This window comes from Pseudophryne corroboree, chromosome 9 (genome assembly GCF_028390025.1).
Source record: "Pseudophryne corroboree isolate aPseCor3 chromosome 9, aPseCor3.hap2, whole genome shotgun sequence".
Lineage (NCBI taxonomy): Eukaryota > Metazoa > Chordata > Amphibia > Anura > Myobatrachidae > Pseudophryne > Pseudophryne corroboree.
This window is the reverse complement of record NC_086452.1, coordinates 1,834,102-1,856,197: the sequence shown is the minus strand read 5'-3', so window position 1 is coordinate 1,856,197 and position 22,096 is coordinate 1,834,102. Positions and strand designations below refer to the sequence as shown.

At 47.9% G+C, this 22,096-nt stretch overlaps 1 protein-coding gene and 1 non-coding gene across 4 annotated transcripts in view; both read left to right on the top strand.

Annotated features, from left to right (window-relative positions):
- The window catches only part of ORC1 (origin recognition complex subunit 1), a 384,523-nt gene that overhangs the window by 122,652 nt on the left and 239,775 nt on the right, over window positions 1–22,096 (top strand). For all 3 annotated transcript variants that reach the window (XM_063938885.1, XM_063938884.1, XM_063938886.1), the window contains exon 7: window positions 13,222–13,338. In XM_063938885.1, the coding sequence (XP_063794955.1) occupies window positions 13,222–13,338 (117 nt within the window). The remainder of the gene's footprint in view (window positions 1–13,221; window positions 13,339–22,096) is intronic.
- Window positions 5,939–6,051, top strand: LOC134959510 (U5 spliceosomal RNA). Its single transcript, XR_010187539.1, has one exon. It is a non-coding gene; the product is annotated as a U5 spliceosomal RNA (small nuclear RNA).

The window sequence follows — 22,096 nt, the reverse complement described above, 5'->3', positions numbered from 1 at the left end:
GAGCATTCTGGTCATGTCATGGCATTCATGAAGTCATTACACCAGCATAGACAAGTGTGGCCTGCAGAACCAGATCGCGGTGTTCAGCTGCTGCAAGTCTTTAGTTATTTATTACATTTCTTATATATCGCAGCATAGTCCATTGCACTTTACTATAGGAGCAACAGTAATAGAGCTAAATTTGGTGATAACCGAAAGACATAGAGGTAGGAGGGCCCTGCTCGCAAGCTTACACTCTATAGGGAAATAGGCATTGATACACAAGAAATAGGTGCTATCTATTGCTTAGTGGTTCTGTAAGATTGCAAAGGTTCTTAATGGGCTGTATGATATGATCACAGCAATGTTGGCCTGGGTCAGGAGAATGTGGAGGGTGAGAGGATGTAATTGGATAGGGAAGCACTGAATGTTATGTGAGCGGTTCTGGAATTTGATAGGCTTGTCTGAAGAGGTGAGTGTTCATGGAACACTTGAAGGTTTCGAAGACTAGAGGTGAGTCTTATTGTTCGTGGGAGGGCATTCCACAGAGTGGGTGCAGCCCGAAGAAAGTCCTGCAATCGTGTTTAGTTACTGATATGATTGGGTTTAAGGCATGGCTGAAAAAACACGTTAATGTGAAACGAAGTTCAGAGTTGTTTATTTTCCAATTAAATGTTACATATATAATCTTACGCCTGCTCTCTTATGTAGCTTCCACACCACCACGCGCTCCTCTCATGATGCACACTACAGATATAATGATCTTATGCCTGCTCTGCTCTCTCCTATTTCTCCTGAGGATAGAAAAAAATGGGAAAATCCACCGATAGTGGATGCATCAGTATCCAGGCTGTCACGAAAAATAGTATTGCCTGTCCCTGGTGCAGCCTCCATTAAAGACACGGCTGATCGTAGAATTGAGACCACACTCAAATCCTTGTATACAGCTGCAGGGGTGGCCCAGAGACCCACTATAGCATGTGGGTGTATTACTAAAGCCATTGCTAAATGGTCGGGTAACCTAATTGAGGGGTTTGATTCCTTATCTCGGGGGGGAGAGATTATTTTACTCCTGCAACATATACAAGACTCTGTAAACTTTATGGTGGAGGCCATAAAAGAAATAGGCTTGCTTAATGCACGCAACACTGCTATGGCAGTGTCAGCACGCAGGGGCTTATGGCTACGCCAGTGGACTGCTGATGCGGACACCAGGAAAGGCGTGGAAGGCCTACCATTCACCGGAGAGGCCTTATTTGGAGATGAACTAGACAAATGGATCTCCAAAGCTACTGCGGGTAAGTCTACATATCTTCCTTTCGCTGCTCCCCCAACCAGAAAGGCTTACTCAGCTTCAAATTTACAGTTTAAGGACATAACCAGAGGTTCTTCTTCAGCCACCAGAGGCGCTAGCGGTAAACCACGCAAACCAGCAACTGCCGGTTCTCGGGAACATAGTTCAAGCTCTGCTTCCTCAAAGCCTTCTGCATGACTGTGGAAAACTGGTGGGTGGGAGCCCGACTAAAATTCTTCAGTCACATCTGGACAAGTTCGTGCCAGGATCCCTGGGTCATAAATCTTATTTCTCAGGTCTACAGACTGGAGTTCCAGGAACTCCCACCTCACAGATTCTTCAAATCAGGCTTACCAATTTTGCAAGAGGCAAGTATAACTTTACAGGACTCCATTCAAAAACTGGTACAGACTTGGGTCGTTGTTCCAGTTCCACCTCATCTGCAAAACAAGGGTTACTATTCCAACTTGTTTTTAGTACCGAAACCGAACGGTTTGGTAAGACAGATTTTGAACCTCAAGTCATTGAACCCGTACTAAAGAGTGTTCAAATTCAAAATGGAGTCTCTGAGAGCGGTGATCTCAGGTCTGGAGGAGGGTGAATTTCTGGTGTCTCTGGACATCAAGGATGCGTACCTTCATATTCCGATTTGGCCGCCTCATCAGGCTTATCTAAGGTTTGCACTACAGGCCTGTTGCTACCAGTTTCAGGCCCTGCCGTTTGGCCTCTCCACGGCACCGAGGGTATTCACCAAGGTAATGGCAGAGATGATGTTTCTCCTCCGCAAGCAGGGAGTGAACATAATACCGTAACCTGGACCACATGTTGATAAAAGCGCCTTCCAGGGAGAGGTTGTTGGACAGCATTGCCCTCTCAACCCAACTACTTCAGGATCACGGATGGATTCTGAACCTACCAAAATCCCACCTGGAACCATTGGTAATCCAGTCGATGGTGCGGGATGTCCTAAAACCAGCCAGGATATCGTGCATCTATGCATTCGCCTTCTGGGGAAAATGATCGCCTTTTACAAGGCTCTGCAGTACGGAAGGTTTCATACGAGGCCTTTTCAGCTGGAACTGCTGGACAAATGGTCCGGATCGCTTCTTCACATGCACCAGAGGATCCGTCTGTCGCCAAAAGCCAGGATTTCTTTCCTGTGGAGGCTTCATACTTCTCACCTAATCGAGGGTCGACTGTTCGAGATTCAGAATTGGGTTTCGCGAACCACAGATGCAAGCCTCAGAGGTTGGGGAGCACTCACCCAGGGGGTGCAGTTTCAGGGAAGATGGTCAAGTCAGGAAGTCGTCCTTCCAATCAACATTCTGGAACTCACGGCTATATACAACGCCCTTCTGCAAGCCTCATATCTTCTTCAAGATCAGGCCATTCAGGTCCAGTCAGACAATGTGACAGTAGTGACGTACATAAACCGACAGAGTGGAACGAAAAGCAGAGCAGCAATGTCAGAGGTGTCAATAATTTTCCTCTGGGCAGAAAAACACGCTGTGGCGTTGTCAGCGGTCTAAATTCTTGGAGTAGACAACTGGCAAGCAGACTTCCTCAGCAGACACGACCTGCACCTGGAGGTGTTCAGGTGCTTGACACGTCTGTGGGGATATCCACAAATCGACATGATGGCCTCTCGTTTCAACAAGAAACTCAAGCGGTATTGTTCCAGGTCGAGAGACGACTCCATGGGTCTATCAGATGGTGTACATGTTTCCTCCACTTACTGTGATTCCAAGAATTCTAAAAAGAATAGAAAAGGAAAGGGTTCAAGCAATTCTCATTGCTCCGGACATACCAAGAAGGGCCTGGTATGCAGACCTTCGGGAGATGCTCCTTGAAGATCCGTGGCCTCTGCCTCTTATCGAGGATCTTCTGCAACAGGGCCTGTTCGTCTGTCAAGACTTACTGTGGCTACGTTTAACGGCATGGAGGTTGAACGGCTGATTCTAGCCAGGAGAGAGATCCCTGACAAGGTTATCCAGACTATGATCCAAGCTAGGAAGGGGGTAACATCTAAACATTACCACCGTATTTGGAAGAAATACATCTCTTGGTGGGACAGCAGACAATATTCTGCAGTTGAATTTCATCTGGGATGTTTCCTGCTTTTTCTGCAGTCAGTTGTGGATGTGGGCCTACATCTGGGCTCCATAAAAGTCCAGATTTCGGCCTTGTCCATTTTCTTTCAGAAACCATTTGTTTCTCTCCCTGAGGTCCAGACGTTCTTGAAAGGTGTTCTGCACATCTAACCTCTTTGTGCCTCCCACGGCACCTTGGGATCTCCATTTGGTGCTGCAGTTCCTCCAGTCGGACTGGTTTGAACCGTTACAGGAGGTATACATAAAATATCTTACGTGGAAGACCGTCACACTGTTGGCCTTGGCTTCAGCAAGAGGTGTGTCGGAGCTGGGGGCGTTGTCTCACAAGAGCCCCTATTTAACTTTCCAGAACTCAGAACTTGTCAGCAATTTCTTCCTAAAGTGGTGTCTGCATTTCACATCAACCTGTTGTGGTTCCGGTTGTTACCGACAACTCTGCTACTTCAAAGTCATTAGATGTTGTGAGGGATTTGAAGGTGTATGTAAAACAAACAGCTCATCACAGAAATCAGACTCACTGTTTGTTCTTTATGATCCCAATAAGATTGGGTGTCCTGTAAAAAGCAGTCCATTGCGCGCTGGATCAGGCTCACTATCCAGCATGCTTATTCCACGGCAGGATTGCCGGTTCTAAAATCTGTACAGGCCCACTCTACTAGGTCGATCGGTTCTTCTTGGCCGGCTGCCCGGGGGGGGGGGGTTTCGGCTGTACAGCTCTGCCGAGCAACTACTTGGTCAGGTTCGAACATGTTTGCTAAGTTCTACAAGTTCAATACTTTGTCCTCTGAGGACCTTCAGTTTGGGCAATCGGTTCTGCAGGAACCTCAGCACTCTCCCACCCGGTTTGGGAGCTTTGGTACATCCCCATGGTACTAAATGGATTCCCAGTATCCCCTAGGACTTGAGAGAAAATAAGATTTTAATTACCTACCAGTTAATCCTTTTCTCGTAGTCCATAGAGGATACTGGGCGCCCGCCCGGTGCTTTGTACTTTCTTTTTCATCCACTAGGGGTCACTGGAGTACTCTTGGGATATGGGCGGCGTAGCAGAACAAAGGCACTGAATATTTAAATTTAGAACTCTCCACCCCTCCATATCCCTAGAGTACCTCAGTGTACGAACCCAGTGTTTTTTCTGTGCTCAAAGCACTAACATCGGCTTGTGGGATTCCCACACTTGTTGGAAGATTTTATTAATTTTTCATTTTTATTTTTAATTTTTTTTTTAAGAGCACATCCCTTCCCAGTTTCAAGAAAGACATGGGTCCGGGATAGTGCCGCTGCACGGGCAGCGCATGGCGTGTCGGTCCTCACAAAGAGCACCCTCACAGCCACAGGCAGCCCACTGCTCCTGCAAAGAGCAGCCAGGACTAGAGAGCTGGACGGAGCTTGCACAGAAGAAGCCCCGTCGCAGCCATAGATCACTGGAAGCTGACTGAAAGCTGGACGGAGCTTACACATAGAAGCCCCGTCGCAGCCAGGACTACACAGCTGGACGGAGCTTACACAGAAGAAGCCCCGTCACAGCCATGAGTCACATCACTGAAACTGGACGGAGCTTACACAGAAGAAGCCCCGTCGCAGCCATGATCAGGAGCAAGCAAGGTAGGCTGGGGAACGGGGCGGTCAGCGCAGGCTGCCGCCCCGCTATGTTGGGGTTAATATGCTGCCTCGCCGCTCATACGCCGCCAAGCCCAGCCGCTACGTCTAACAGAGAAACAGAGACGGTGACATCAAGCCGCCCGTCCCAGCGCTCCGTTCGGCCGCCCAGCTCCGTCCGGCCGCACAGCAGGGGGGAAGCCATACTCAGTCTCAGTATGACCGCCGCTCCGGCACCTTCCATCCACAAAGTACTAGTGCAGGCCTCCCGCAGAGAGTCGGCCGCCCAGCTACGTCCGGCCGCCCAGCGCCATACAGCCGCAGCTCCCTCAGTCTCAGTACAGAGACGGTGACATGCCAGTGCAGGCTTCCCGCAGACACAGCGTTACAGGGGGGAAGAGGCACGGTGGAAGCTGGCGGATCAAATATATCAACAGCAGGGTATATATATATATATCACAGGTATTTATAAGGTATTGTACCTGTCCTGGCAGTAATAGGCTATTGAATCTATATTACTGTCTGTGAATAGGCTATTGAGCCTATATATTAATGGCTGTTATTAACACTGTAAATAGGCTAGGGAGCCTATATTAAGGTCGGTGGTATCACTGTATAATAGGCTATTGAGCCTATATTAATGCTGTATAAATATATTAATGTATGTAATTATCATAGGCTATGAGCTTAGATATATTTATTCATAGAGCATGTGTTGTACCCGGCCTGTGATTATACTGTATAATATATTAACACGGAAACAATTGTAATTTGTTCTGTGATTATCAGGGTCAGCATGGCAAAGGGGCCATTTTAACCATGCTTCCTGTTGTTTTCCAGTTTGTAATTCTGGAACATTCCTGCCTTACATCTCTAAGCCACCAGAGGCGCAGGGGTGTTAGTGGGAATTTGGTTCGGATTTCACATGCCCATGTGAACTGCTTTTCACATAAGAATACTCTTGTTTCTCTTCAGAGCGAATAAATCTTTCGCCTTTTACTAAAGATTTCCGTAGAGAGGAACAACCATGAGTTTCATATACAATAAAATATATATATGACACATAATAACTTCAATAAGTCGGGCAAGTGTCTGTCCGTTGCCTATTGTGGTGTCTGTCTGCATAGCGAGTGAGGCTCTAGCGCAGACTAAAAATAATTTTAAAAATCCTATAAGCATGGGCAATTCAAATTAAAAGAGCGGTAACATCGGAGTCTCGGAAGTACTCCGCCTGCTCTAACAAAAGACAGTCTTTCCAAAGGGCCAATTTCCCTTTGGGTACCAGGGTGTTTATTTAACTGGTCTTATAATTTAATGCACGATTCTATGTCAGATCTCACACCGATAACTACGAGTGAGAAGGGTACATTAGACCAGCACTCAGATAGTGCGGGGTTGTTGACGTACATTGCTAAATCCCAGTCAATGTCTCCATTTTTACAAAGACTGAGTAGACTTTGACCACTATTTAATCCTTTCCAAAATGACGCGATCCGCCATTGGTAAATGCGTCTGTGTCAAACATTATAAAGACCCAAGATACATTTGGGTCACTAGACTCTATGTATGCAAACAATGAGATCACTGTTAAAAGAAGCTGCAGAGTATATCTGTAAAGCTTCTACTAACGCCAGTTACTTCAATTCTCACTTTTCATCGTCGCTAGTTTCAGCACGACAAGGCCAGAGCTTGTTTGGTCCTAAATTTGATATTCAGCCATTACCGCATTCAGTATCAAAACGGAAATACTTGTGCCGGCGTTTAGTCCCTTTAGACTTCAGTTTTTTCCAGGCGGTGGTACAAAACAGTCACGCCTTGTAACGACAGGACGCTACAGTCAGCAAGCCAGTGGTTTGATGACCTCTTTTCCAATTGTGGAAGCGCGTCTTTACATGTTACATTTGCGGGGGTTCCAGACTTCAACTCATGGATGTCTCAGCTATTTACAGATTAAAGGACAAGACTGCCTCTGTCGAACGGTTTGGCAGGTTGCCATTTAGTCTCTGCTGGTTTTCAGCTGTCTTTATAATCCAGGCAGTAGTACACCAACAGAGTCAGGGTTACTTATTCCCCTCTGTTTGAGCAAAACCAGACAGCTCCGTCGCAATCTCAATCAGCAAGTCACTTACTGCAGTTTGAAAATGGAATTTCTGCGGTTAGTATTTTGCTTATTAGAGCCACAAAATTGCATAATTGCATTTGATCTTCACAATGCGTATTTACCCATTCCGGTTTGTTCATCACAGGTTCTAGCGTTTGCAAAACGCCACAACCATTAACCATTTCAGGTCTACCGTTTCTTGTCGCCTCGGGTATTTACCAAAGTGATGTTGGTGATGATAGCTCATCTCAGAGTCCTGATAGACGATCTGCTCATAAGAACTCTGTCTCAACAGAGTTCCTCTATCTTAGACGATCTGCTCATAAGAACTCTGTCTCAACAAAGTTCCTCTAACTTGCGCTACTAATGTATACTGCGGTGGCAGATCAAGTTCAAAAACAATCGCATCTAATTCCGTCTAAACGACGTCAATTCCTAGGTAAGATTATAAATACGGTAAATCGAAGACATTTACCTACTACACCAGCAAGAACAAATGTACATCTAGTAATTAGTGCAAAACACGCACACTAGCGGTATATTGCTGTATTCGCCAACACGCGCACTAGCGGTACATTGCTGGATTCGCCTGTTAAGAATAATGATGTGTTTCAAAGCGATTTAGTTCGCCGGCCTTCACTCGCGTTTCCCACAGAGGGGCGAGGGTGTATATAATCTGGACGAGAGTCTCAGAGGTTCAGGAGTTGTAGTTAAAAAAGATCAGCGACAGAGGTTCTGAAACGGTTCACGACAGATTGCTGTCGATAAATGTCCTGGAACTCCGTGCATTTTACAATGCACTACATGCTTCGCTTTCAGTCTGACCAACAGTCAGACAACGCAACGGGAGTTGCATACACAACAACCAGAGAGAACCAAGAAGCCGCATGGCAATGCGGCAGGTAACTCGAATCCTCAATTGCCCAGAACACCATTATGTGATAATGTCAACGGGGTTCATTCCGTGAGTGGACATCTGTTAGACAGATGATCTCACCCGTCAGGATTTATATCCTGAAAACTGGACATTAAATCCAGAGGTGTTTCATATGTGAGTCCACAGAAGGGGTTACCCTCAGGTATACATGATGGCATCTCGCCACAATTACAGCTCAGTATGTGTACAAAACAACAGATCACAAGGGCAGTGGCGGTGGAGTCTCTCACATTCGTGTGGTCATTCAGCATCGTGTATCTGGCTCCACCATTTTCCGCTGCTCTCTCCGTTGCCAAAACGGATCATAAGACAGTTCGTCACAGTCATACTAGTGATATCTCATGGGTTTCGGAGAGCTTGCTTCTCGAATCTCCAGGGAATACTGGCACACGATCTTGGCCCGCTCATAATACGTCCAGCCTGTTACAACAGGGAACGTTCTTTTACCCATAGTTACCTATGTACCTATTACCTATGTACCGCAGCTGCGGTTGACGGGGTGAGGGTTCAGACCGCCCTCTTAAGAAAAGAAATAGGGCATTACAGTATTATACCAACCATGTTACGAGCTAGTAAGCCGCTTAAGGCAGCTTATTACAAAATTTGGTGTGCTTACATAGGTGGTAAAGCTCGGAAGTTTCCGACATCATCCTTCAAGTTACCCGTATTCTGTTAAACGGGGTGGGATGGAAAACTGCGTTTATCTGCACTGAGGGTGCAGGTATCTGTGTGGTCAACTTATTTTCAAAGACGTTTGACTCTATTGCGTCTGTACACACCTTTCTACAAGGTGTCATCAAAGTGCAGCCTCCATTTATCCCACCTACAGCGCCAGGTGACTTGAGGTTGGGTTCAGATTTCTTACAGTTTTCATATTTTGAACCCTTACAATAAATGGGGATTAAGTTTCTCACTTGGGAAAACATTTTTCTTCTAGCCTTAGCTTCGGCAAGGGTTTTGTTTTCATATTTGGGTGCCTTGTATTCCAAGCCACCGTATTTGAGTTTTCTCATGACAAAGCAGATCTTCGGACGAATTCCGCTTTATTATTCTTCACATCAATAAACCAATAGTGGTTCCTGTGTTGACAGCACATTCTAGAATTCTGAATGTGGTACACGCATTACGCGTTTATATATGTCCCGAACGTCTACAGTACGTGATACGGATACGTTGTTTGTTCTCTATAATGCTACCAACTGGAGTTAGCCAGTTTCTCAGCAGACATTATCCAGTTGGATAATAATGACTACAAGTCAGGCTTACTTTAAGGCTAAGTTACAATCGCCTACGTCAGTAATAGCTCATCCCACAGGTTCTGTGGGAATGTCAGACCCAGCGGGTCGTGGAGCGTCTACGACGCGGCTACATAGCCTTCAGTGCACCACGTTTGTGCACGTTTACACGTTATGAATGGTTGCGGCATCAGCATCTAGCTTTGGCTGCCTACTGTTACAAGTGTCAAACAGCTCTCCCGCCCACAAGGGAAGCTTTGGTACGTCCCAAGAGTACTCCAGTGACCCCTAGTGGATGAAAAAGAAAATAGGATTTTGGTACTTACCAGGTAAATCCTTTTCTTTGAATCCATAGGGGGCACTGGACGCCCACCCAGAGCAGTTTTACCTGGGTTGTTTTAAGCTCAGAGGAGCTTAGGGTAACACGTTTTACCTGGTTTGTATTAAGCTCAAAGGAGCTTATGGTAACACATTTTCACCGATTGGTTCAAACTATAAAGGTCTATCGGTTATGCTGTCAACTGTTTAGTTGACACTAACGTTATGGGTCAACTTTGTTGTTGTCCGTTATGTTATAGAAATTCTCCATTGTCAACCTCTCTATAGTAGTTCGCTCAGTAAAAACACTGGGTTCGTACACTGAGGTACTCTAGGGATATGGAGGGGTGGAGAGTTCTAAATTTAAATATTCAGTGCCTTTGTTCTGCTACGCCGCCCATATCCCAAGAGTACTCCAGTGCCCCCTATGGATTCAAAGAAAAGGATTTACCTGGTAAGTACCAAAATCCTATTTTCTGCACTGTTACTTGGTTCAGCTGTTGCTATTCCTGGTTTCAAGTTTGGTTAGCTTGGCTTTCCTCTAGTTTGTGTGTGCTGGTTTGAAATCTCACCACTATCCTTTTATATCCTTCTCTCAAAGTATGTCCGTCTCCTCGGGCACAGTTTCTTAGACTGGGTATGGCAGGAGGGGCATAGAGGGAGGAGCCAGCACACACTATCAAACTCTTAAAGTGCCCATGGCTCCTAGTGGACCCATCTATACCCCATGGTACTAAAATTATTCCCAGTATCCTCTACGGACTGCGAGAAAGGATTTTAATTAAATCCTATTTTCCCTATAGCTGCCTACCTTTTGTGCTCCTCCATGCTCTGTCCTGTCCAGCTGGTTCATTCTCTGGTGTCTACCTGCTCGTTCGCCCGTCGGCGCTGTGCAGATGACGTCACCACTCAGGATCTCCGGTTTCAGCCCCTCCGTAAATTTTACTTGTAAAACTGGGAGCTTACAAACAAGGTGTCCGACCTGGAGCGCAGTCAGGCCACACCCTCCTCTCTACCCAATTTTATATAGTTATTTGTTACTATTTGTGGCCGGAGAGACCCCCCTCTCCCAGCTGCATGTGTAATGGCGGCCGCGGCACTGAAGGGGTTAACCTTTAGCTGCCCGGCGCCATTATGAGGACAATGGGCGCCTGGCGCCATTTTTAAACATGCACTGGCCCTAGGCGCCATCTATAAATGTATTGTAGGCGTGGGGTATTTAATTATGTAAAATTCTTTCAAATATGTTTTATTTATGTGTGCTGCGGTCCCGGACCTCTCCGGCGACCGGGCAGTGAGGGCAGCCCCCGGCGCGCTGAGCTGTGTGCGCGCGCCGGGGGAGAGGAGAGCCGCTGCAGTCGGGAGATCAGCTCCCGCTGCAGCGCTGTGTGTGTTTGCTGCCCCTGGGGGCCGGGAACTCTCGGCGCTTCAGCGTTACAGTGGTGGGAAGCCGGGACGAGCGTCCCATGCTGCTGCGCTGCTGGGGGGGGTGCGCCACTCACTGGGAACTGGGCTAGAACCCAGGCTAAATGTAATGATGTAAATATATTGTGATGTGAGGCACTGCAGTGCCTGCGTATATGGAGCCTGTGCAGAAACATGTACAGTGTATTCAAATGTATTTTAAAGGAAAATGCACTTGGTTGTTGTGTACCAGGAGTGGGGAATCCATGGCTGTGCAGGCTGATGGATTCCCCCAGACCTTTTCCCCAAAAACGGAATGCCTTCTCCTCCAGCCTAAAACTTAAAAATGGCATGGGGAGAAAGAAGAAGAGCTCAGCTTTCCAACAAACTGAGCGGTTTTCTGGAGCTCCATAGATATCCCCTATGGTGGACAGGAAACCCTGAGGAGGATCTAGGCTGCCCAGCTCTGAAGCCCGAATCCAGGCTGTAGATGGTGAGCTGGGTCCCGGGCAGATTCCTGGAAGTAAGTTTAGGTGGGAAAACTTCCCCCAGTGCAGACTGAACGTCACCGGGGCAGATCCAGACCCTCCAGGATGGGACTGTCAAAGGAGAGTGACCACTGCCCACTGTCTATAGAGGACAATGGTAGCTGTGCATGTGACCAAGACGTGCACAGCCCATGGGTAAACATTGGTTGTAAACCACAGGGCGGACTTACCCCTTGTGGTATTGTGTATTGGAGTAGGATAAAACGAGGGCAGCTGCCCCATGAAAATGTGTTATACCATTTTCACTCTGCTGTAACATCTTGCTGTATTGCTGTTGCCCCTAGCAATAGGGAAGTGTCTTTTTGAAGGCTATTTGAGCAAATAAACATCATCTGCTTCATCTTGTGACCTACAGGGCTAGGCGAAACCTAGCTCTGTTTCCGGCTGTCCAGGGTGTACCCAGCGTCTCCAAGCGCCGCCTCCAGCCAGCTACCAGGTAGAGGCCTAGTCAAGCGACTAGTGGGGATTCGTCAACACCACACAGGTGTGGTAAGGCGTCGTGTCAACGCATACAGAGCAGAACTGTGGTTCCAGACGCCACGGCAGGTTAGGAGTTTGGTGGTGGCAGCGTAGAACCCGCCCACTGCGCAGTGGGTGGTCAGTAACAGGCGGTTACTGACGGTAAGCTGGAATCCCCTATGTGGCCAGGTCCCGTGTGACCTAAACATCCATTCTCTGTACTGGGGACAGGACGCGAAAGTGGTGAGGGCTTCCATATGGGACCGTCCGGTCACCCTATTATTTTCATTATTGTTACTGTTGTTACTATCACTATTATTTCTATTATTTACTTTTTTTGTTTTAATGCAGAAGTGGATTTGTGTCCATCATTTGTGACATCGTTTGGAGGGAAGGTGGCTGGTCTGATGAAAAGGTTGGATAGATGTGTAGAGGACACTTCATGGTCGTCTAGTTGAAGGTGTTTAGATGTGTGGACAGCTTATGAGTAGCTTTGGACTTTCCCAGGCTGCCGGTGTTTCCCAGAGACATAAGAGAATTGTTTTGTATTCACTGCTACTTTGTTCTGAGTCCATCTGGGGGGACTCTGCACTCCCATCCTTATTGTTCTCTTGAGTTTGAGTGTGGTCCTGGTTTGCTTGTTCGAGGTACTGTAGACTCTTCTGTGGGATGTTTTGAGTTTACGCTGAATCAGTTTGTGTCCCTAGGGACTGATAGGATGTAGAGGGGAAATGCTATCTCATATAATTTAGGAGTCATTTGTAGGCTTCCCCGCTGTTGTTGCCCATGGTAAATCCAAAAGTAGAGCACAATGTTTTCTGATAACCGAAAGGCTACCGCAACACTAGTACAGAAGCAATACATGTGGTGACCCTACAGACAATTTTGTCATACCTGTTTTATGTATTTTACAGATGATATTAGCGCTAAAAGATTAGTTACCTGTAAACAGTTTTATTGTAAGTTCAGAATATTTATCCATAGGTGTGGTAAGTGCACAGTGGTCCCTACCTGCAAAATTGATCACTATGTAGATATCTGGTCACATTCAGATCAATAAAACTAGAATGTGTTCATATTGGTTTGTCTCCAGGTATGTTCTTATTTTTACTTAACGAAAAAACTCTGTTTTTCGTGGAATCTTGAATGTTTATATTTGACAAATACATTAATGAGATTTGGGGTTGTGAGAACACTTGCTGTTTCCCAGATTCCTAAATTTAATCTTGTTCGTAGTGTGGAAGAATACCAAAGAAAACTATCTCACAATGAAGAAAAATTAACATCTCACAAGTCAAAAACACCACAAAAACTTGACCCAACACCAAAGAAAGGCACTGACTCTTCCAGAAGGTAATTGCCAGGAGATCACAAATGTCTCTTTACTTAAGTTTTTTGATTCAATCTCATCTGGTATTTGTGGACACTTATACAGGGGTCATTCTATGTCAAGTAGACCAGGGGCCTTCACTTAACCGTCTCCGATTTTGATGAAATTTTGCATGAAGTTTGGTAAATGTGCATAACTAACTTTGATAAAAATTTCACTTCATAGTATGCAATAGTAGTGGAGTTGTGGCCCTGGTAGTGGAGGTATGTGAAAGTGTAACCAACTCCGCGGTGCACAATCGCCAATGTTCAAGTAATTACTGTGACAGTTCTATGAGAGTAAAAGTTGTGGAAGTGCGCATGCCGAAAGTGACCTAAACTTAAAGCCTGTTTTCTCTAACGTCCTAGGGGATACTTGGATGTCTAGTATCATGGTGTATAGATGGGGTCCATTGGAGCCTTGGCACTTTAAATTTCTTCAGTGTGCTGGCTCCTCCCCTCTATGCCCCTCCTGCAGACCCAGTTTAGAAAAATGTGCCAAAGGAGCCAGGTGCGTTCTCTGGAGCTCCAGAGTTTTTCTTCAAATGTATTTTAGTTTTGATGTCTTCAGGCAGGACTGATTGACACCAGTCTGCCTGTGTCGTGGGACTTAGGGGGGGAGGGGGGGGGGTGGGGGCAGTACCAACCTATTACTGGGGTTAATGGCCTGGATCCCTGCTGACAGGACATAGCTCCTGAAGGGGGTTGTTTCACTCGCCCACAGCATGCTGCCACCCCCAGTTGCTGAGCTGAAGAAGCGCTGATGGTGAGTTCTGAATCGGGCTCCCGGTAAGCGGCTCCCTGGTTCCGCTGGCGGCATTACGGCGGTGGGCACACAGCTCAGAGAGGGGCTGCTGTTGCTTGTATAAGCCCTCAAACTGGAGCTGACGCTGAAAAGGTGTTTTAACCCCATCTTCTATGTATAATAATAAATCTGCCAGTATAAATATTGCGGGAACACGGTGTCCATTAAGGGGGCGGGGCTTCCCAGAGAGCGGGACCAGCTCAGGCGCCATTCCTTGCGGCTTCACAAGACAGTCTGCATGAAGAGAAGCTCTGCTGCTACAAGGACCCTCAAAAGCACCTTGTTTGGTACCAAGGGGGTTTGTAGTGGGGTGGAGTGATATACTATATGTATATATAATTTCTCTTGCGTCCTAGAGGATGCTGGGGACTCCAAAAGGACCATGGGGGTATAGACGGGATCCGCAGGAGCTTGGGAACACTAAAAAGACTTTGACTGGGTGTGAACTGGCTCCTCCCTCTATGCCGCTCCCCCAGACCTCAGTTAGATTCTGTACCCAGGAGTGACTGGACACACACTAGGGGAGCTCTACTGAGTTTCTCTAGAAAGACTTTTGTTAGGTTTTTTATTTTCAGGGAGACCTGCTGGCTACAGGCTCCCTGCAGCGTGGGACTGAGGGGAGAGAAGTCAGACCTACTTCTTCTTAGTTAAGGGCTCTGCTTCTTAGGCTACTAAACACCATTAGCTCCAGAGGGTTCGATCACTTGGTTCACCTAGCTGCTTGTTCCCGGAGCCGCGCCGTCACCCCCCTCACAGAAACCAGAAGAAAGAAGCCGGGTGAGTATTAGAAGAACCGAAGACTTCAGTGACAGCAGAAGACTTCAGTGACAGAGGTACAGCGCACCGGTAGCGCTGCGCTCCATGCTCCCACACATATCACTAACGGCACGTGCAGGGCGCTAGGGGGGGAGCGCCCTGGGCAGCATTTACTGGGGTCGGTGGCTGGCAAAAACTCATTATACGGTGTCCGGACACTGTACAGAGTTCCCCCGCCAGTATATAAAAGATTTGAATTTAAGCGGGCTACAGCGCACCGGCAAGGGGCGGGGCTTAGCCGCACATTGCTCACCAGCGCCATTTTCTCCTATCTCTACAGTGCTGCACAGACACCGGCCCGGACCTCCAAGCTCCCGCAAGTAACAGGGAGGAAAAACGGGGGGTTGGGGGGGCACATACAATTTGGTGCTGTCATACTGTTTAGACAGCGCTGATCATATATACTATTTCTCTGACGTCCTAAGTGGATGCTGGGGACTCCGTCAGGACCATGGGGAATAGCGGCTCCGCAGGAGACAGGGCACAAAAGTAAAAGCTTTAGGATCAGGTGGTGTGCACTGGCTCCTCCCCCTATGACCCTCCTCCAAGCCTCAGTTAGGTTTTTGTGCCCGGCCGAGAAGGGTGCAATCTAGGTGGCTCTCCTAAAGAGCTGCTTAGAGTAAAAGTTTTATTAGGTTTTTTATTTTCAGTGAGTCCTGCTGGCAACAGGCTCACTGCAACGTGGGACTTAGGGGAGAAGAAGTGAACTCACCTGCGTGCAGGATGGATTGGCTTCTTAGGCTACTGGACACTAGCTCCAGAGGGACGATCACAGGTACAGCCTGGATGGGTCACCGGAGCCGCGCCGCCGACCCCCTTGCAGATGCTGAAGGGAGAAGAGGTCCAGAAATCGGCGGCTGAAGACTTCTCAGTCTTCATGAGGTAGCGCACAGCACTGCAGCTGTGCGCCATTGCTCTCAGCACACTTCACACCAACGGTCACTGAGGGTGCAGGGCGCTGGGGGGGGGTGCCCTGGGCAGCAATGAAAGTACCTATACTGGCTAAAAATACATCACATATAGCCTCTGGGGCTATATGGATGTATTTAACCCCTGCCAGGTTGTCAGAAAAACGGGAGAAGAAGCCCGCCGAAAAGGGGGCGGGGCCTATTCTCCTCAGCACACAGCGCCATTTTCCCTCACAGAACTGCTGGTGGGAAGGCTCCCAGGCTCTCCCCTGCACTGCACTACAGAAACAGGGTTAAAACAGAGAGGGGGGGGCACTTATTTGGCGATATGATTATATATTAAGATGCTATAAGGGGAAAACACTTATATAAAGGTTGTCCCTGTATAATTATAGCGTTTTGGTGTGTGCTGGCAAACTCTCCCTCTGTCTCCCCAAAGGGCTAGTGGGGTCCTGTCCTCTATCAGAGCATTCCCTGTGTGTGTGCTGGGTGTCGGTACGTGTGTGTCGACATGTATGAGGACGATGTTGGTGAGGAGGCGGAGCAAATTGCCTGTAATGGTGATGTCACTCTCTAGGGAGTCGACACCGGAATGGATGGCGTATTTAGGGAATTACGTGATAATGTCAACACGCTGCAAGGTCGGTTGACGACATGAGACGGCCGGCAAACAAATTAGTACCTGTCCAGGCGTCTCAAACACCGTCAGGGGCTTTAAAACGCCCATTTACCTCAGTCGGTCGACACAGACACAGACAGGGACACTGACTCCAGTGTCGACGGTGAAGAAACAAACGTATTTTCCTTTAGGGCCACACGTTACATGTTAAGGGCAATGAAGGAGGTGTTACATATTTCTGATACTACAAGTACCACAAAAAAGGGTATTATGTGGGGTGTGAAAAAACTACCTGTGGTTTTTTCCTGAATCAGATAAATTAAATGAAGTGTGTGATGATGCGTGGGTTTCCCCCGATAGAAAATTATTGGCAGTATACCCTTTCCCGCCAGAAGTTATGGCGCGTTGGGAAACACCCCTTAGGGTGGATAAGGCGCTCACACGCTTATCAAAACAAGTGGCGTTAACGTCTCCAGATACGGCCGCCCTCAAGGAGCCAACTGATAGGAGGCTGGAAAATATCCTAAAAAGTATATACACACATACTGGTGTTATACTGCGACCAGCGATCGCCTCAGCCTGGATGGGCAGCGCTGGGGTGGCTTGGTCGGATTCCCTGACTGAAAATATTGATACCCTGGACAGGGACAGTATTTTATTGACTATAGAGCATTTAAAGGATGCATTTCTATATATGCGAGATGCACAGAGGTATATTTGCACTCTGGCATCAATAGTAAGTGCGATGTCCATATCTGCCAGAAGATGTTTATGGACACGACAGTGGTCAGGTGATGCAGATTCCAAACGGCACATGGAAGTATTGCCGTATAAAGGGGAGGAGTTATTTGGGGTCGGTCCATCGGACCTGGTGGCCACGGCAACAGCTGGAAAATCCACCTTTTTTTTACCCCAAGTCACATCTCAGCAGAAAAAGACATCGTCTTTTCAGCCTCAGTCCTTTCGTCCCCATAAGGGCAAGCGGGCAAAAGGCCAGTCATATCTGCCCAGGGATAGAGGAAAGGGAAGAAGACTGCAGCAGGCAGCCCATTCCCAGGAACAGTAGCCCTCCACCGCTTCTGCCAAGTCCTCAGCATGACGCTGGGGCCGTACAAACAGGTGCGGTGGGGGGTCGTCTCAAGAGTTTCAGCACGCAGTGGGCTCACTCGCAAGTGGACCCCTGGATCCTACAAGTAGTATCCCAGGGGTACAGATTGGAAATTCGAGACGTCTCCCCCTCGCAGGTTCCTGAAGTTTGCTTTACCAACGTCTCCCTCCGACAGGGAGGCAGTATTGGAAACATTTCACAAGCTGTATTCCCAGCAGGTGATAATCAAAGTACCCCTCCTACAACAAGGAAAGGGGTATTATTCCACACTATATTGTGGTACTGAAGCCAGACGGCTCGGTGAGACCTATTCTAAATGGAGTCACTCAGAGCAGTGATAGCGAACCAGGAAGAAGGGGACTATATGGTGTCCCTGGACATCAGGGATGCTTACCTCCATGTCCCAATTTGCCCTTCTCACCAAGGGTACCTCAGGTTCGTGGTACAGAACTGTCACTATCAGTTTCAGACGCTGCCGTTTGGATTGTCCACGGCACCCCGGGTCTTTACCAAGGTAATGGCCGAAATGATGATTCTTCTTCAAAGAAAATGGACGATCGCCTGATAAGGGCAAGGTCCAGAGAACAGTTGGAGGTCGGAGTAGCACTATCTCAAGTAGTTCTACGACAGCACGGGTGGATTCTAAATATTCCAAGATCGCAGCTGTTTCCGACGACACGTCTGCTGTTCCTAGGGATGATTCTGGACACAGTCCAGAAAAGGGTGTTTCTCCCGGAGAAGAAAGCCAGGGAGTTATCCGAGCTAGTCAGGAACCTCCTAAAACCAGGAAAAGTGTCAGTGCATCATTGCACAAGGGTCCTGGGAAAAATGGTGGCTTCTTACGAAGCGATTCCATTCGGCAGATTTCACGCAAGAACTTCTCAGTGGGATCTGCTGGAAAAATGGTCCGGATCGCATCTTCAGATGCATCAGCGGATAACCCTGTCTCCAAGGACAAGGGTGTTTCTTCTGCGGTGGCTGCAGAGTGCTCATCTACTAAAGGGCCGCAGATTCGGCATTCAGGACTGGGTCCTAGTAACCACGGATGCCAGCCTGAGAGGCTGGGGAGCAGTCACACAGGGAAAAAATTTCCAGGGAGTGTGATCAAGTCTGGAGACTTCTCTCCACATAAATATACTGGAGCTAAGGACAATTTACAATGCTCTAAGCTTAGCAAGACCTCTGCTTCAAGGTCAGCCGGTATTGATCCAGTGGGACAACATCACGGCAGTCGCCCACGTAAACAGACAGGGCGGCACAAGAAGCAGGAGGGCAATGGCAGAAACTGCAAGGATTCTTCGCTGGGCGGAAAATCATGTGATAGCACTGTCAGCAGTGTTCATTCCGGGAGTGGACAACTGGGAAGCAAACTTCCTCAGCAGGCACGACCTCCACCCGGGAGAGTGGGGACTTCATCGGGAAGTCTTCCACATGATTGTGAACCGTTGGGAAAGACCAAAGGTGGACATGATGGCGTCCCGCCTGAACAAAAAACTGGACAGGTATTGCGCCAGGTCAAGAGACCCTCAGGCAATAGCTGTGGACGTTTCTGGTAACACCGTGGGTGTACCAGTCGGTGTATGTGTTCCCTCCTCTGCTTCTCATACCCAAGGTACTGAGAATTATAAGACGTAGAGGAGTAAGAACTATACTCGTGGCTCCGGATTGGCCAAGAAGGACTTGGTACCCGGAACTTCAAGAAATGATCACAGAGGACTCATGGCCTCTGCCGCTAAGAAGGGACTTGCTTCAGCAAGTACCATGTCTGTTTCCAAGACTTACCGCGGCTGCGTTTGACGGCATGGCGGTTGAACGCCGGATCCTAAGGGAAAAAGGCATTCCGGAAGAGGTCATTCCTACCCTGGTCAAAGCCAGGAAGGAGGTGACCGCACAACATTATCACCACATGTGGCGAAAATATGTTGCGTGGTGTGAGGCCAGGAAGGCCCCACGAAGAAATTTCAACTCGGTCGATTCCTGCATTTCCTGAAAACAGGAGTGTCTATGGGCCTCAAATTGGGGTCCATTAAGGTTCAAATTTCGGCCCTGTCAATTTTCTTCCAGAAAGAATTGGCTTCAGTTCCTGAAGTCCAGAAGTTTGTCAAGGGAGTACTGCATATACAACCCCCTTTTGTGCCTCCAGTGGCACTGTGGGATCTCAACGTAGTTCTGGGATTCCTCAAATCACATTTAAACCGCTCAAATCTGTGGATTTGAAATATCTCACATGAAAAGTGACCATGCTGTTGGCCCTGGCCTCGGCCAGGCGAGTGTCAGAATTGGCGGCTTTGTCTCACAAAGCCCATATCTGATTGTCCATTCGGACGGGGCAGAGTTGCGGACTCGTCCCCAGTTTCTCCCTAAGGTGGTGTCCAGCGTTTCACCTGCACCAGTTTATTGTGGTACCTGCGGCTACTAGGGACTTGGAGGACTCCAAGTTGCTAGATGTTGTCAGGGCCCTGAAAATATAGGTTTCCAGGACGGCTGGAGTCAGGAAAACTGACTTGCTGTTATCCTGTAGGCACCCAAAAATCTGGGTGCTCTTGCTTCTAAGCAGACGATTGCTCGTTGGATGTGTAGTACAATTCAGCTTGCACATTCTGTGGCAGGCCTGCCACAGCCAAAATATGTAAATGCCCATTCCACAAGGAAGGTGGGCTCATCTTGGGCGGCTGCCCGAGGGGTCTCGGCTTTACAACTTTGCCGAGCTGCTACTTGGTCAGGGGCACACCCTGGCTGAGGAGGACCTGGAGTTCTCTCATTCGGTGCTGCAGAGTCATCCGCACTCTCCCACCCGTTTGGGAGCTTTGGTATAATTCCCATGGTCCTGACGGAGTCCCCAGCATCCACTTAGGACGTCAGAGAAAATAAGAATTTACTTACCGATAATTCTATTTCTCATAGTCCGTAGTGGATGCTGGGCGCCCATCCCAAGTGCGGATTGTCTGCAATACTTGTACATAGTTATTGTTACAAAAATCGGGTTATTATTGTTGTGAGCCATCTTTTCAGAGGCTCCTACGGTTATCATACTGTTAACTGGGTTCAGATCACGAGTTGTACGGTGTGATTGGTGTGGCTGGTATGAGTCTTACCCGGGATTCAAAATCCTTCCTTATTGTGTACGCTCGTCCGGGCACAGTATCCTAACTGAGGCTTGGAGGAGGGTCATAGGGGGAGGAGCCAGTGCACACCACCTGATCCTAAAGCTTAACTTTTGTGCCCTGTCTCCTGCGGAGCCGCTATTCCCCATGGTCCTTTCAGGAACCCCAGCATCCACTACGGACTACGAGAAATAGAATTATCGGTAAGTAAATTCTTATTTTCTTTTAGTGTATGGGCGCTGGGGTGTAAGCTGGCATACTCCCTCTGTGTTCTCTCTACAGGCTTCCCTGTGGGTCTGTCCCTGTGTTTGTGGCCTGTGTGGGTGTGTCGGCACTCGTGTCGGCATGTCTGAGCCTGGGTGTTCCTCCCCGGAGGAAGTTATTGGGGGTACAGAAAAAGATTTAAGTATGTCTCTGTAGACACAGCCGACTGCTGATTGGATGACTATGCTGAGTACATTGAATGCAAATGTGGCTTTATTATCTAAGAGACTGGATAAATCTGATTCGCAGACACAAACATGGAGACAGTCGGTGGAAGACGCTTTGTCTCAGGTACAGATAGTCTCAGGGTCACAAAAGCGTTCTTTTACCCAGATGGCAGATACAGGTACCGACACGGACTCTGACTCTGATGTCGATTTTAATGAGGCTTCTTTGCATCCACGGGTTGTCAAGAGCATTCAGTACATGATTATAGCCATTAAAGATGTTTTACATATATCTGAGGAACCTGCCGTTCCTGACACGAGAGTTTGTTTATTTAAAGGGAAAATACCGGAGGTAAAATTTCCCCCCTCTCATGAAATGAATGCGCTTTGTGAAAAGGCTTGGGAGTCGCCTGACAAACGGTGGCAGATTCCCAAGATAATTTTGATGGCATATCCTTTCCCCTCTGACGACAGGGAAAAATGGGAGTCGTCTCCCAATGTGGACAAGGCTCTCTCGCGATTGTCCAAGAAGGTGGCGCTTCCGTCTCCTGAGACGGCTGCTCTCAAGGATCCGGCGGATCGCAAGCTGGAGACGACATTGAAGTCCATTTTCGTTAATACTAGTGCATTGCTCAGACCTGCTGTGGCATCAGTATGGGTGAGTAGTGCTATTGCTAAGTGGGCTGAAAATTTGGCTTCTGATATGGATACTCTTGATAAAGATAATATTCTTTTGACTCTTGGTTATATCAAGGACGCTGCAAATTACCTAAAGGATGCGGCGAGGGATGTTGGCCTCTTGGGATCAAGAGCCAATGCCATGGCGATTTCAGCCAGGAGGGCGCTGTGGGTTCATCAATGGAATGCTGATGCCGACTCCAAGAAGAATATGGAAGCTCTCCCTTTTAAAGGTAACGTCTTGTTCGGTAACGGCCTGGCTGACCTGGTGTCT